The sequence below is a fragment of the Stegostoma tigrinum genome, chromosome 41 (genome assembly GCF_030684315.1).
Source record: "Stegostoma tigrinum isolate sSteTig4 chromosome 41, sSteTig4.hap1, whole genome shotgun sequence".
In the NCBI taxonomy this organism is placed as follows: domain Eukaryota; kingdom Metazoa; phylum Chordata; class Chondrichthyes; order Orectolobiformes; family Stegostomatidae; genus Stegostoma; species Stegostoma tigrinum.
This window is the reverse complement of record NC_081394.1, coordinates 407,718-422,083: the sequence shown is the minus strand read 5'-3', so window position 1 is coordinate 422,083 and position 14,366 is coordinate 407,718. Positions and strand designations below refer to the sequence as shown.

At 51.6% G+C, this 14,366-nt stretch overlaps 1 protein-coding gene across 1 annotated transcript; it reads right to left on the bottom strand.

Annotated features, from left to right (window-relative positions):
• Positions 1-1,634: 1,634 nt before the first annotated feature.
• upk1a (uroplakin 1a) lies at positions 1,635-12,943 on the bottom strand. The gene is made up of 7 exons (XM_048523985.2): positions 12,812-12,943; positions 7,714-7,914; positions 7,243-7,317; positions 6,156-6,266; positions 5,476-5,655; positions 4,983-5,066; positions 1,635-3,033 (listed from the first exon to the last, which is right to left on the bottom strand). Exons 1-7 carry the CDS (start codon positions 12,875-12,877, stop codon positions 2,989-2,991), a joined length of 762 nt encoding a protein of 253 aa, XP_048379942.1. The 5' UTR covers positions 12,878-12,943; the 3' UTR covers positions 1,635-2,988.
• Between the last annotated feature and the right edge of the window lie 1,423 nt (positions 12,944-14,366).

The following is a 14,366-nucleotide window of genomic DNA, read 5'->3' as shown; positions in this document are numbered from 1 at the left end:
CTTCTACATGTAACATCCCCTACCCACCCCAAGAGTTTTAATCACACCTTCACTCTCAAGAGCAACAACAAAATCATTGCCGTCATCCTCTCAGCCCCAACTGCACACAAGGAAGTGGGACAGAATTACCAGGCAGCCAGGGACAGAGTGATAATGGGAACTGCAGATGCTGGAGAATCCAAGATAATAAAATGTGAAGCTGGATGAACAGAGCAGGCCAAGCAGCATCTCAGGAGCACAAAAGCTGACGTTTCGGGCCTAGACCCTTCAGAGAGGGGGATGGGGTGAGGGAACTGGAATAAATAGGGAGAGGAGAGTATAGGTGGGGAGGTAGGGAGGGGATAGGTCAGTCCAGGGAAGACAGACAGGTCAAGGAGGCAGGATGAGGTGATAGGTTGGAAGTGGAGGTGCAGCTTGGAGGTGGGAGGGATGAGTGAGAGGAAGAACAGGTTAGGGAAGCAGAGACAGGCTGGGCTGGTTTTGGGAAGGGAACAGAGAGTGTGGCAGGGGTTGGGAGAAAAGGAAAGCGTTGAGGTTGTTTGAGACTGACAGAGGGGACAGTGTAGGAGGATGGGAACAAAGCTGGTGGCTCCCTTGACAGGTGACATCTCCCCTGCCCTTGCTAATGGAGCATCAATCTGCCCCTGGGTTTGGGCTGGGGTGTGAATGCTGACTGAAGCTGTCTTGCTGAAATACATTTCCCACCTTCAGTGCTCTGGAGAGATTCCAGACTAAGTTGCAGAGGGATGTGGGATGTCCAAAGATAAACAGTGACCACAATCCCCTAAAGTATGGGTCCAATCTCCAAACCAGGCCCGCAATGCCACATTGCGAATTGGTTGCAGAACTCTTCCGAGGAAACGGTCGGTCGGTCAGTCAGGGGGAGTCACTTATCACTAGCGAGATGCCAGCATGTCATGGAGACTGAGACAATTGGAACTGGATCTCATGTCTGAGGCTGACCAGGATTTTCAAACCCCTACTCCAGCAACTGGGTGGGAGGGAAGTATAAGTGTAAAATTCAGGCCAAAATGACAACAACAAAACAAGATTCCAGGAGTATTGTCGAGAGGGATGAAGAAAATACAAAAGCCAAAAAACCCCACTATGGAAGTCTGCCATGTTAAATTGGCCTGGCCTTTGCGACTGTAAATATATTACAGGGGGGCAGGGGGAGAGGAGGGAGGGAGGGAGGGGGAGGAAAGAGAACAAAAGCTGATCAAACGTGTGTGCGTGCATCTCTAATCCAGATCAGTGGGGTGTTAATGAAAGAGCAGTGTTGGCAAATGTGCTCACACCTCGATCATCTCAAAAATATTATAAATAAAGGCTTGCCTTGTGATGTCCAGTCAATCCAGTCTCTCACACCCACTGCACCCATCCCATTGGGCAGGTCATCTCTTTAAAGATGGTGGGGCTGGGGTTTACAGGCAGAACAGCAGCTAGCAGGGACCCAGGTTCAATTCCAGCCTCAAACTCTATCTGCTTGGGTTTCCTCCCACAGTCCAAAGACATGCAGATTTAGTGGATTAGCCATGGGAAATGCAGGATTACAGGCATAGGGCAGTTGGGTGAGATTCTCTTCAGTGGCTGAATGCTCCACTGTAGGGATTGTAATGATTCTACAACTGAAATCACTGGAAAAGCTTTAATATTAGAGTAAAATATACAAAGATTTGAACCATGATACACAAGTGCAGCTGGCATCAACAACAAAAAAAGTCACAAATATAAGATAGGGGTATTCACTGGGTCACACCTGATACTCTCTGTACCCTGCCTCTTGTACAAAAAAAAAAGTCAGCTCCCCAACAATCCCCCCCTTCATGCACAGGAGTCACTGTACAAATACACCAACCTTTCCCTAAACAAAAAGGCTACAGTTCAAACAGATTAAAACATTGCAAATTAGTGGCTTCATCACCAGATCACTCAGTATTAATAGATGGCTTGTCTGAGCCCCTCCCCATGATCCAGCCCAACTTGACAGCGCTCTGGTATTAATCCAGCTCGCTCTGGGATGTAAAAGGGGCTGCAAACACAAGGCAGGTTCTTCAGTTAGTTATTTTTTAAAACCAGTGAGCCAGACACCTCAGCAGGCAGCGAAAAACAATCAGGTAAAGATCGCCACATCCTCCAGACTCTTAGCGGCTGGGAGGGGGTGTGCGGAAAGAGATAGTCTAAGGATCAGAAACAGGGTCTTTGGTTGGGGGCGGAGGGGGGGGGGGAATGGAATGGCACGATGGAAGGAGACTCTGGGTTCTCTCTGCTGCACCCTCACAGCACCCAGCCTGGTCAACATCCCAAAAACCCCATACACATCATGCAGTGAAACGGTTACTGGATCCCACACCCTGGGGTCTGGGTGCTTCCCAAACCAGTCTCCTGGGGAGGGAGTGGGTCTGGATGGACACAAGAAAACCAAACCCACCAGCTGTACTTAAAACCACAGCAGATACTTTTTAAAAAAAGTCTGGAACTAAAACAGGGACTGCTGGAGAAACTCAGTAGGTCTGGCAGTGTCTGTGGCAGGGGTGGGGGAAGGAGGGGAGGAAAGAGCAAAGTTAAGAGTCCAGTGCCTCTTCATCTGAAGGGTCACCAGGCTCGAAATGTTCACTTTCTGCTTTCTTCCTCCACAGATGTTGCAAAGATCTGCCCAGTTTTTCCAGCGATTCCTATTTTAGTTTCATCAGCAGTAGCTGTCCTGATGCCTCATACACATCAGAAGGGCAGGATAGAGGGGAAAAAACCAAATTGAATATCATGGAGTCCCATTTCCCAACAGTGTAATTGAGGGGTGCGAATACAGACTGTACACCACCAGTAAGTTAATAGTTTGTTACAGAGTGTAGGATTGGGAGTTTCTGTTTGCTGAATTTCACTGAGGATTAGAGAGTCGAGATACAAACAAACATTCAGTTCATAAAGAGACACAGTTGGGTTTTCTGCTCGCGTTCAGACATAGAACAGTTGGCACACATCCAGGTGTCACAGAGTTGTCAGATAGTACATCGTCAGGAGGAGAAGCACAAACTAGTTAGAGAGAGAAAGACTGAGTTAGTCCAGTTTTACACACTGTGGTCTACAAACAATTGTGTTTTCTCTCAATTCACTGATCAGAACTGGAACAGGCCATTCAGCCCCTCGAATTGTCTGCCTAGCAATGGCATTGCGACTGACACTGAAAGATTCTTAAATCCATCAAAAACTCTGCCTTAATCCTGCTCAAGGACTGGATCTCCACAGCCCGTCCTGTGGAGGTGAGATTTTCAAAAGATTCACTGAACCCCCTTGCCTTGTTCATGGAATAATAATTTCCTCCCCATCTCATTGGCCTGCTCCAGATCTCAGAAGTTGGATTTCTCATTTTAGGGCCCAGCAGCCTGGCCCCAGGGGGTGGGGTGAGAAGGAACAGAGGCACTAGGAAAATTCTGACACTACATGATGGGGTCCATTGAGCCAACTGGGCCTGAAGTGTCAGGCCAATCTCTGCCTGGACAGTCCCACCATCACAGGGAATTAAAATCTAGAAAATGTCTGCTGCGCACACTCATGGGAAGTCCAAATCTGTGCGGAAGGAGTGGGAACTGCTGACAATACCCCAGGTAAGGCTCCCCCACACACAGGAGGTACATTCCAGATCCAAGGGGATAGCAAGAACTGCAGATGCTGGAGTCAAGTGTTAATACAGTGTGCAGCTGGAGGAACACCACAGGCCAGGCATCAGAGGAACAGGAAAGTCGATGTTTTGGATTGGGACCCTTCAGTAGGGCTGAAGAAGGGTGGAAATGTGAAGTGACAACTTTCCTGCTCCTCTGATGCTGCCTGGCCTGCTGTGTTCTTCCAGCTGCACACTATTGTCCCACATTCCAGACCCTAACTGCTCAATTGACCCTGCTACACCTGCACCCCGCACCCCCCCCAAACATTGTCAGACAGTATGTCCCAGACCCTAGCCACTCAAGTGAACCACCCCCACCCCGTGCTAGTCTCTCCCATCTCTCCATGGATGGGAAGCCCTTCATCCCTGGGACCATTCTCCTGAATCTTTCCCCTGTCCTCTCCAAAGACTTCACATCCTTCCCAAAGAGCAGGGCCTGAAACTGGACACAGCCCTCCAGCTGAGGTTGAACCAGAGTCTTGTACAAGTACAGCATCACTTCCTTCCTCCCATACTGTGTTCCAGTTAACAAACCGCAGGATACTGTCAGCTTCATGACCTTTGCTCCTGTCGTCTCCTGCCACCTTTAGTGATGTTTGTACTTGTACCCCGCAGCACCCTCTGCTCCTGCAGCCCCAATGGAATTGTCTTCTCTTTTGTCTGTGTGTTCTTCCCACCACTTGTCTACATTGCTACTTGCTAGCCTGCTCCACCAGCCCAGCTGGGTCCTGCTGGAGGTTCTACGCTGTCTTTCTCATCGTTTAGGATACTTGAACGTTTAGTGGCACCTGCAGGTTTTCAAACACTAGCCTGTACAGCCACGGTCTAGGTTCCACGTGTGGGCCAAGAAAAACAGGGGTCCCAACACTGACCTCCTGCAGTGTCTCCACCATGAACCTGCCTCCTGGGCACCAGCTCAGGCCTCTGGCGTCCCTTCACCCTGTCTACCTGCGACTCCACTTTCAAGGAATTATGAACCTGCACCACACCCCCCACCAAGGTCTCTGTTCAGCAACACTCCCCAGGACCTTACCATGAAGCATACAGGTCCTGCCCTGATGTGCCTTTCCAAAATGCAGCACTTCACATTGATCTCAATTAAACTCCATCTGACAGTCCTCGGCCCAATCGGAGAGACAGACAGAGACTTTGGGAAGGGGCAGGGAGGAGAGTCAGTACTTCAACCAGCATCACTGAGCCCAGGGAACATGCATCAAGGAACTCCATCTCACAGGGAGGAGAGTCTCTCCTCCAAGACCCTTCCCCAGCAAGGAAGTAACTAAAACCCCACCACAGCCAGATGAGAAATCTTTTTACATACTGTCCACATGAGAATGGCGAAACCAAACCAGGCAATCCCCCAGGCGTAGCTGTTGATGGCAGTGCTGAAGTAATCAAAGCAACCCTGTAGGGAACACAATTTCAGTGAGAGCGAGCTAGAGACCAGAGTTGGGGGTGGGTTGGAAAGAGTGAGCCACACTGACATTTCACAAGAGATTGCGCACGGAACTCCATCAAGGAGACAGGAGTGAGCAATGGGCATTGGGTCACACACACGGTGGGGAGGGAAGGAAGGAAGGAAAGATAAAAAAGAGGGGAGAGGGAGAGAGAACTCCCAAGTTCAGAAGCCCCTACTCCTGGGCTGCTGAAGGCACAGCCCCCAATGATGAGGCGATGGCAAGGGGGGGGGGGGGGGGGGGCAAACCACACGAGACCAGGACCGGAGGAGGTTACACAGATAGTGAGGGGGTCACAGAGAGGGGGAGGGGGTGTAGGGGCTGAAGCAGGAGACAGCACAGACCCTGGACACTCACCTTCTGGTATAGAAAGTTCTGGTGACCGACTGCGCAGCCCTCCTGGCTGATGATCTCTCCGTTGAGATCTCTCTTGCAGCACTGGAAGGGCCAGGGGGCAAAGGTTTCGTTGAAGCGGCCCCTGAAGAAGGAGGTGTATTGAATCCAGTCGGCAGGCCCAGTGGACCCACAGCATTCCTCCTGTGGACAAATGGACAGTGGGTGAGATGGTTTCCATAGCAGGCCAGGCCCCAGAGGATAGGGGCATGGGAGCCTCAAGCACTGGGACAGCAATCAGCCCATTGAGATGGTGCTAGCCCTCTGAATGATCTTCCAATTTGGGCTCTTCCCATCCCTGCCCCCACCAACTAATCTGCAGCACATTCCCCTTCCCAGGAATCCCCTCCACCAACTTTCCAACACCACCACCGCACGCCTTCCGAATGTTCCTGCCGAACCTGCTCCCCATGCTTTTTCAGGCAGCCCCTCCCTAACCCCGAATGCCCTCCTCCTGTTCCTGTGGGCCAGCCCCAAGAAAGGGGGAGGGGTGCTGAATGGCCTGCTGTCTACTTAAACCACCGGAGTGTCCCCAGTCACAGGGACTGCCTTGCTTAGTCCCACTGCCCCCTACTCGTGGAGCCCCCACTGCCCGGGGTTGGGTGTGCAGGGATAGGACGCGGGGTGATGATCACAGCTCTCACCTGTGGCATGACCCGATTCCACATGAGAGTGAGATCCCGTCCAGAGGAAGAGGAACTGTCTCCGTAAAACTGCAGCATCTGTTTCTTTATAAACCGTGGGTTGGACGTGAGCTGGATTGGGGGGGGGGGGGGGGGAGAAGAGAAGGAGAAAGTGGGTTCACATCAAACAGCAAGCTGAGCCCCCTCCCCACGAACACCAGAGGTCTCTTTCAAGTCCACCATTCTTCCCCCCAGTTACCAATATCCCCCTCAGTCCCCTCAACCCAGCAGATTTTTTTTATTTCCTACAGGATGGTCTGAGCTGGTGAGCCGCCAGGTTCCACCACATGTCTTAAAAAGCTAAAAACCATCACAATTCAGGTGAAACACCCCCAAACCCCCAGGATTGGCAGCTCAGTGGGTTAGCTCTGGGACCGGGGTTCAAATCCACCCTCAGGCAACTGTTGGTGGGAAAACTCATTCCCTACATCTCCGTGTCCGTGTGGGTTTCCTCCGGGTGCTCCAGTTTCCTCCACAGTCCAAAGATGTGCAGGTTAGGGTGGATTAACCGTGGGAAACATAGGGATAGGGTTGGGGGGGGGGGGGGGGGGGGGGGGTCGTCTGGGTACAGTGCTCTTTGGAGGGTTAGGGTGGACTTGATGGGCCAAGTGACCTGCTTCCACATCCCACTCCCTCCCCCCCACTGGACGCTCAGTCGCAGCAGTGTGTACCATCTACAAGATGCTCTGCAGAACCTCACCAAGGCCCCTCAGGCAGCACCTTCCAAACCCACGGCCACTTCCATCGGGAAGGACAAGGGGCAGCAGGTACATGGGAACACCAGCCCCTGCAAGTTCCCCTCCGAGCCCCTCTCCATCCTGACTTGGGAAATATATCCCCGTTCCTTCAGTGTCGCTGGGTCAGAATCCGGGAATTCCCTCCCTAAGGGGTCATCCCTACATCACATGGACTGCAGCGGGTCAAGAAGGCAGCCCACCCCCACCTTCAAGGGGAGGGGCAACTAGGGACAGAGCAATAAATGCTGGGCCCAGCCAGAAACATGGCTGATGTAGGTTTTCGTGAAGAGACGTGGTTCGGTAATACTCACGTAGTCTCGGTGGGTAATGGCTGTGATACAGGATGCAGACTCAAAGATATAGACAATCACCATCAGCACCAGATACTGAGACAGAGAGAAAGAGGGAGGGAGGGAGAGAGAGAGACAGTGTTACTAGGTTCACAGTTCAAAACCACACTGGGGGTGGGCATGGGAAGCAGTAACCTCCCTTCCCCAGGCCCCCAGTCAATCACAAACTGCATCCTACCCATAATACCTCCACCGCACCCCCCCCCCCCCCAACCCCAACCCTTCCCCAGGGCATTTACCAGCCCCCACACCACACCCCCCCAACACCAGGGCACTGACCCTGCAGAGCACTTACCCATCCCCTACAGCTGAGTCAGTGAGCCATCAGCAAAATCACCACCCCCTCCCCCCCCCCCCCCCCCCCAACCCATTTGCCATCTCCATCCTGGTTTCCCCCACCCCCAGTGTCACTCGCTCCCCCACCCTGCTCACCGTGATAACCATGGTGCGGCTCTCGCTCAGGACCGCCAGGATGCCAAAGACAGACAGGCAGAAGAAAGCAAACCCAGTGAAGATGGCGATCCAGGCACCAGCGAAGACATCATCCTTACCCGATGCCCCCAGGATGGGGTAAACCCGAAACTGGTCTGTCGCCACCCAGATGGTCTCTGCAAACAGGGCAATGGCTGCCAGCTGGGAGGGTGGGATTGGAGAGATGTTACTACATCGCTTACAGTCTGCTGTCCCCACAGCTTGGGTGGGGGGGGGGGTGGTGTGGAAGCAAAGAAAATACCCTTGTGAGGCCAGGACTCACCCTCACCCTCTCCCTCCCCTGGAACCTGCCTCCTCTGGATATTTCAGGGCTGGGACCTCCTGGGACTGAGGGGCTTCAGTTAAGCGAGTGGGTAAGTGTCCAGCAGATGCTGGTAAATGTGAAGTCATCCATTTTGGTCAGAATTACAGCAAAAACACAGACTTAAATGGTGAAGGATTGCAGCATGCTGCTGTGCAGAGGGACCTGGGAGTCCTTGTACATGAATCACAGAAGGTTGGTTTATAGGTAGTTAAGACGGCAAATGGAATATTGTCCTTCATTGCCAGAGGGATGGAGTTTAAAAGCCAGTCACACCTGGAGTACTGTGTCCAGCTTTGGTCTCCTTAAGAAAGGATGGACTAGCACTGGAGTTGGGGGGTGGAAGCAGTGTGCAGTACAAAAGAGATTCACTATGGTTGATTCTGGAGCTGACAGGGTTGCTTTATGAGGAGACTGGGGCTGTGCTCATTGGAGTTTAGAGGAATGGGGAGGGGGTGGGGTTTATAGAAAGATATAAAATGAAGAAGGGAATAGATGAGGTAGGCTGTTTCCACTGGGGCGGGTGAAACTAGAATGAGGGGGCGCAGCCTCAGAATAAAGGGGCAGCAGGTTTAGGGCTGAATTGAGGAGGAACTTTTTAAAAGAACAAGAATAAAAACAAAGAACATTACAGCACAGGAACAAGCCCTTTGGACCTCCAAGCCTGCACCAACGTGCTGCCTGTCATAATTAAAACCCCCTACCCTTCCGGGGACCCTGTACGTGTATTCCCATCCTATTCATGTATTTGTCAAGACGCCCTTTAAAAGTCACGATCGTATCTGCTCCCACTGCCTCCCCCGGCAGCAAGTTCCAGGCACCCACCACCCTCAGTGAAAAAACTCACCTCATACATCACCTTTAAATTTTGCCCCTCGCACCTTAAACCAATGCCTAGTAACTGACTCTTCCACTCTGGGGAGAAAGCTTCTGACTATCCACTCTGCCCATGCTCTTCATAATCTTGTGGACCTCTATCAGGTTGCCCCCAATCTCTGTCATTCCAGTGAGAACAACCCAGGTTTCTCCAGCCTCTCTTCATAGATGAATATTGTTTTTTTGACCTGGTAAGGAGCATATTAGTTTCTTCACCCAGAGGATTGAGAATCTGTGGGATTCTCTGCCCAGTGAAGCAGGTGAGGCTTCCTCGTTGACTACCTTTAAGGCAAAAGGTAGATTTTTGAACAGGAAAGGAATTAAGGGTTAGGGTGAGTACGCAGATCTGAGACCATGAAAAATATCAGCCATGATCTTATAGAATGGCAGAATGGGCTGAATGGCCTCCTCCTCCTCTTGTTTCTTACATCCATATGTAAGAAACTGTGGTGACAGAGGATTGACTCACCAGAGAAAACAGAGTGGGGGCAAAGGGGACAAAGGGGACATTTTAGGATGGGAGCCTGTAACTAGTGGAGGGCCACAAGGATCAGCACTGGGCCCACAATTATTTACAATACCCACTGATAACCTGGAGGGGGAAAGTGAATGGGCTGCAGCAGGTCTGTGGTGGCCCATGAAGAGATGGGAAAGTAAATGCTGAGGAGGACATGCCGAGTCTACAGAGGGATATAAACCGGTGAAGGGAGTGTGTAAACACTAAACAGGTGGAAGAGAATGTGGGGAAATGTGAGGTTAACACTTTGGCAGGAAGAATCGAGAAGTTGCACCTTATTTAAATGGAGACAGACTGCAGGAAGCTGCAGCACAGAGAGACTGGGGACCCCCTCAACCATCATCACAAAAAGCTAATGCCCACGTTCAGTGGGGAAGAGGGAAAACCGAAGGAGTGTCAGTCTTTATTTGATAGGGAGTGGGGAAAAAATTCGGGAAGTTTTTCTGAAACTGTACAAAACCCTGGCCAGACCACAGCTGGAATACTGTGAACTGGGGCCCTGTATCCAAGCAAAGAGAGACTGAGTTTTGGAGGCAGTCAGGAGAAGGTTCACTCGGCTGATCCCAGGGATGGAGGGAAATGTGTTAGGAGGGAGAGGGTGAGTCGTTTGGGCCTGTACTCATTAAGGTTTTGAAGAATGAGGTGACCTTATTGAAACAGACAAGATTCTCGGGGGCGGGGGGGGGGGGGGGGTGCTAGACAGGGGAGATGTAGAGAGGTGTCCCATTGTGTGGGAGAGTCTAGGACCAGAGGGGCACTATCTCAGAGTGGGGGGGGGGGGGGGTGGGGGGAAAGAAGAAAGAGGGGAAGGAATTCCTTCTGAGGGGAGTGAACCTGTAGAATTCTCTACCTGAGGGAGTGGTGGGGGTTGCATAAAGGATTATAGTCAGGGCTGACAGAGATGGCTTTTTGATAAGGGGGGGTAGGAAGTAGAGATCAGCTGTGATCTTGTGGAAATGGAGAATCTGACAGAAGGGGGCCGAATGGCCTCCTCTTCCTATGTCCTTGTGATAACGACATGACATGACTGACCTGCCTCAATACCCCTGCTGCCCTCTGTCACATCTTGGCATTTACTGCTGAAAGAACAGGATGGAAAGTGTAGCTGCAAATGTACAAGGCATTAGCATGACCATTTCTGGAATATCGCAAATATTTCGGTCCCTTTGTCTGGGGAAGTGTATTGGAGGCAGCTCAAAGGTTCACGTGATCCATCCCAGAGATGAGGGGCTGTCTTATGGAGACATCGAGTAGGTTAGGCATATAGTCTTTGGAGTTTAGAGGAATGAAGGGAGATCTAGTTGAGGGATAGAAGATGCTTAAAAACAGGATTGACAAAACGGATGGAGAGAGGATTGTTCCTCAGACAGGGAAATCTGGAATTAGAGGGAGGATTATTTTGGGGTTGGGGATTAGGGTGGCACAGTGACAAAGCAGTTAATGCTGCTGCCTCACAGCACCAGGGACCCTGGCTTGATCCCACCCTCAGGTGACTGAAGTTTGCACATTCTCCCTGTGTCTGCGCATGCTTCCTCCGGGTGCTCCGGTTTCCTCCCACAGTCCAAAGATGTGCAGGTTAGGGCGGATTGGCCATGCTAAATGGCCCATAGTGCCCAGGGATGTGCAGGTTAGATGGGTTATAGGGGGATGGATGCTCTGAGGGTCAGTATGGACTTGTAGGGCCAAAGGGCCTGTTTCCACACTGTAGGGATTCTATGTTTCTATTTAAAAACAGATGCAGAGAGGTTTACCAGGATGCTGCCTGGATTAGAGGGTATGAACTATAAAGAGGGGCTAGAAAAACTCAGGATGTTTTCTCTGGAACAGGAGAGGCTGAGGGGGAGAATTTTATAGATTTTCTATCAAATATGAGGTGCAGAGATTGGGTAAAGATTCGATTATCAAACCTGAGTCTAAAACTACAGGGCATGCCTTTAAGGTAGGAGGGGGCAAGTTCAAAGGAGATGTGAGGATTACGTTTTTTTAAAAAAACACAGCATGGTAGGAGTGTGGAATGCACTGCCAGGGGTGGGGGCAGGGGCAGATAAAGGAACTTTTAGATAAACACATGGATTTGCAGGGAACGGAGGGACTTGGTCCAAGGACAGGCAGAAGGCATTAATTTAATTTAATGCCACATTCATGACAACATGATGGGTCAAATGGCCTGTTGCTATAATTTGCATCTCTCAAAGGGCTGTGACGTGGTAGAGCTCACTGCCGCAGACAGCAGCAAACACTGGGACATTCAGCAGATTTTTAAAGTGAGTAACAGGTTAAAGGAGTTAAGGCTGCGATGGGATGGACTGGTACATCAGACAAGGGACCGAATGCCCTACTTCAGTTCCTGGGTCTTATGTCGCGACACCTGGACCCTCAGGAGGGCACCCAGTTACAGGGAGGGCATTACGAGGCCGGAGGGGGTACGGGAAGAGATTCACCAGGATGTTGCTGGGTGTTGAGGGTGTGTGTTATGAGGAAAGGCTGGGACTTTTACCGCTCCCACCGGAGGGTAGCAGGTTGAGGGGTGGCCTGAGAGGTTTATAAAGTCAGAAGAAGTCTAGGCAGAGTTTCAAAACTATTTGAGGCGGGGGGGGGGGGGGGGGGGGGGGAGAGAAAGAGAAGGAGAGAGGAGAGATTTAAAAAGACATGGGGGCAAATGCTTTTTAAAAAAGTGTGGAATGAGCTTCCTGAGGAAGTGGTGGGTGTGGGGACAGTTAGTGTTTAAAAGACATTGGATGAGGACATGGATAGGAAAAGGGCCAGGAGCAGGTGGGTCGGACTAGGCTAGTTTGGGATTACATTCAGCATGGGGCGGTTGGACCGAAGGGCGTGTGTCTGTTGTGTGACCATGATACCAGCCAAAGCACTGAATCAGAAGGGCAGGCAGAGAGAGATCAGGAGCAAACCAGCTCACTCTACCGGTCTGGCCACATTCCGCACGCGAACAACATTCCAGAGGGACTAGTGCCAATGTTCATCTACAGCAACCATCACCCGCTCCACCCAGTAACTCTCTCGGAACGAAATAAAACCAGCTCCTTACACAACTCCAAAAGGTCAGTGACGCAGCCCCGAGGGGGAAACAGCAAACACCAGGACAGGTGAGGCGAGGCGCCACTCCACACTTTGCTCACACCCCCCCCCCCCCCCCCCCCCGAAACAACAACCCCGCACCAACCTGCGCATCCCATTCTCACACACACACGCAGTTTCACCCCATTACAATCACTGCAGGAATTTACAACAGGACACACGCCGACTCTCCCTGCAATCCCCTCCCAACACAGGGGTACAGTCACTCGCTGGGATCTTGCGGTGCAATGACAGACGATGGCCCTTACCATCAGAACAATTTTGCCGACGATGAGGACAGCTTTTAAAGCTGGAGATGCACTGGACTCCCCCATCTCACTAACTTCAGCTCAATCACTGCTGGAGCAGAGAACACACAGAGTTAACATCCATTCACATCATTCCCAGTATCCCGTCCCGGCATCTTCCGATAGAAGCTCACTCCAAATACCCCTCACACCACCCCCCCCTCCGCCTCCAATTCCCACTGCTCTGCTATGGGGGCCATGCCTTCAGCTGCCTGGGGCAGGGTTCCTCAGGTCTGGATCTCTCTACCCCCCCACCCCACCTCCACCCTCCGCCACTACTTAACCTCTGAGCTAGGTGCTGGTCTCTCAGGCCTGATTCTCCTCATCGCTAGGACAGTGGGTGCTGGAATAGGTAGCAGGCAGCCTGCCTGCAAATCACACAATTCAATGGACCCATCACAGCAATGAAACCAACTGTTAGAGACACACACAAAATAATCAGACAATTGGCAGAAACTGCCCCTCCCCAGGGGCTCCTCAAACCAATACTTATCATTGGAATAGGCCATTCAGCCCTTCAACCCTGCTCTCCCATTCAATACAATCACAGCTCTTCAGCCAACTCCATCCCATGGATCAATCCTTTCAGCCCTCAGAACTACAGTCAAATGCTTAATAGGCAGAACTGTACAGCTCAGAAACGGACCCTTCAGCCCAACTTGTCTATGTTGACCAGAAATCTTAAATTAATCCCAGCCCATCTGCCAGCATTTGGCCCATGTCCCCGTTAAACTGGTTTTGAACAGCTCCTCAACTTCAGCGAGCGCCCTCTGGTCGGACGCCAATGGGCGCGGGGTCGAGGTGAGGGTTGGGGGGGAAGAGAGGAGAACGGTGACCGGCGCTAGTTAAATGCAAGTCCTGCCCCGTTCGGTCTGGGGTCCGTCACACGGTCAGGTATCTCTTAAAAAACCACACCCTGAGCCACTTTCCTTCAAACCTCCCGAAACATTAACAACAGACATCAATGGGAGGGACCCCCCCCCACGGGAGGGGGGCGCTGATTAAACCACAAACACCCCCAATAAAACAGTTTATAAACTTTATTCGGGGGGGGGGGGGTGCAAACTTTATAAGCTTTATGGGGGGGGGGGGTGTGTATAAACTTTACACACCGTCCTCCCCCCCCCCAATAAACAGTTTAGAAACTTTACACCCCCCCCCCCACCCCGACCAACAACAAAAACTTTTCCCCAATAAATTATCAGAGTTACAAGTTAAACAGGGAGCCTGTCGCCCGGCTCACCGTCCCACGGTCAAACCTCCCGGGGGGGGGGGGGCAACATCTCACAATAAAGCCCGCGGGCTCCTACTACACCCCCGGCTCCCTCCACACACACACACACACACACACACACACACACACACACACACACACACACACACACACACACACACACACACACACACACACACACACACACACACACACACACACACACACACACACACACACACACACACACACACACACACACACACACACACACACACACACACACACTCTCTCCCCCCGCAC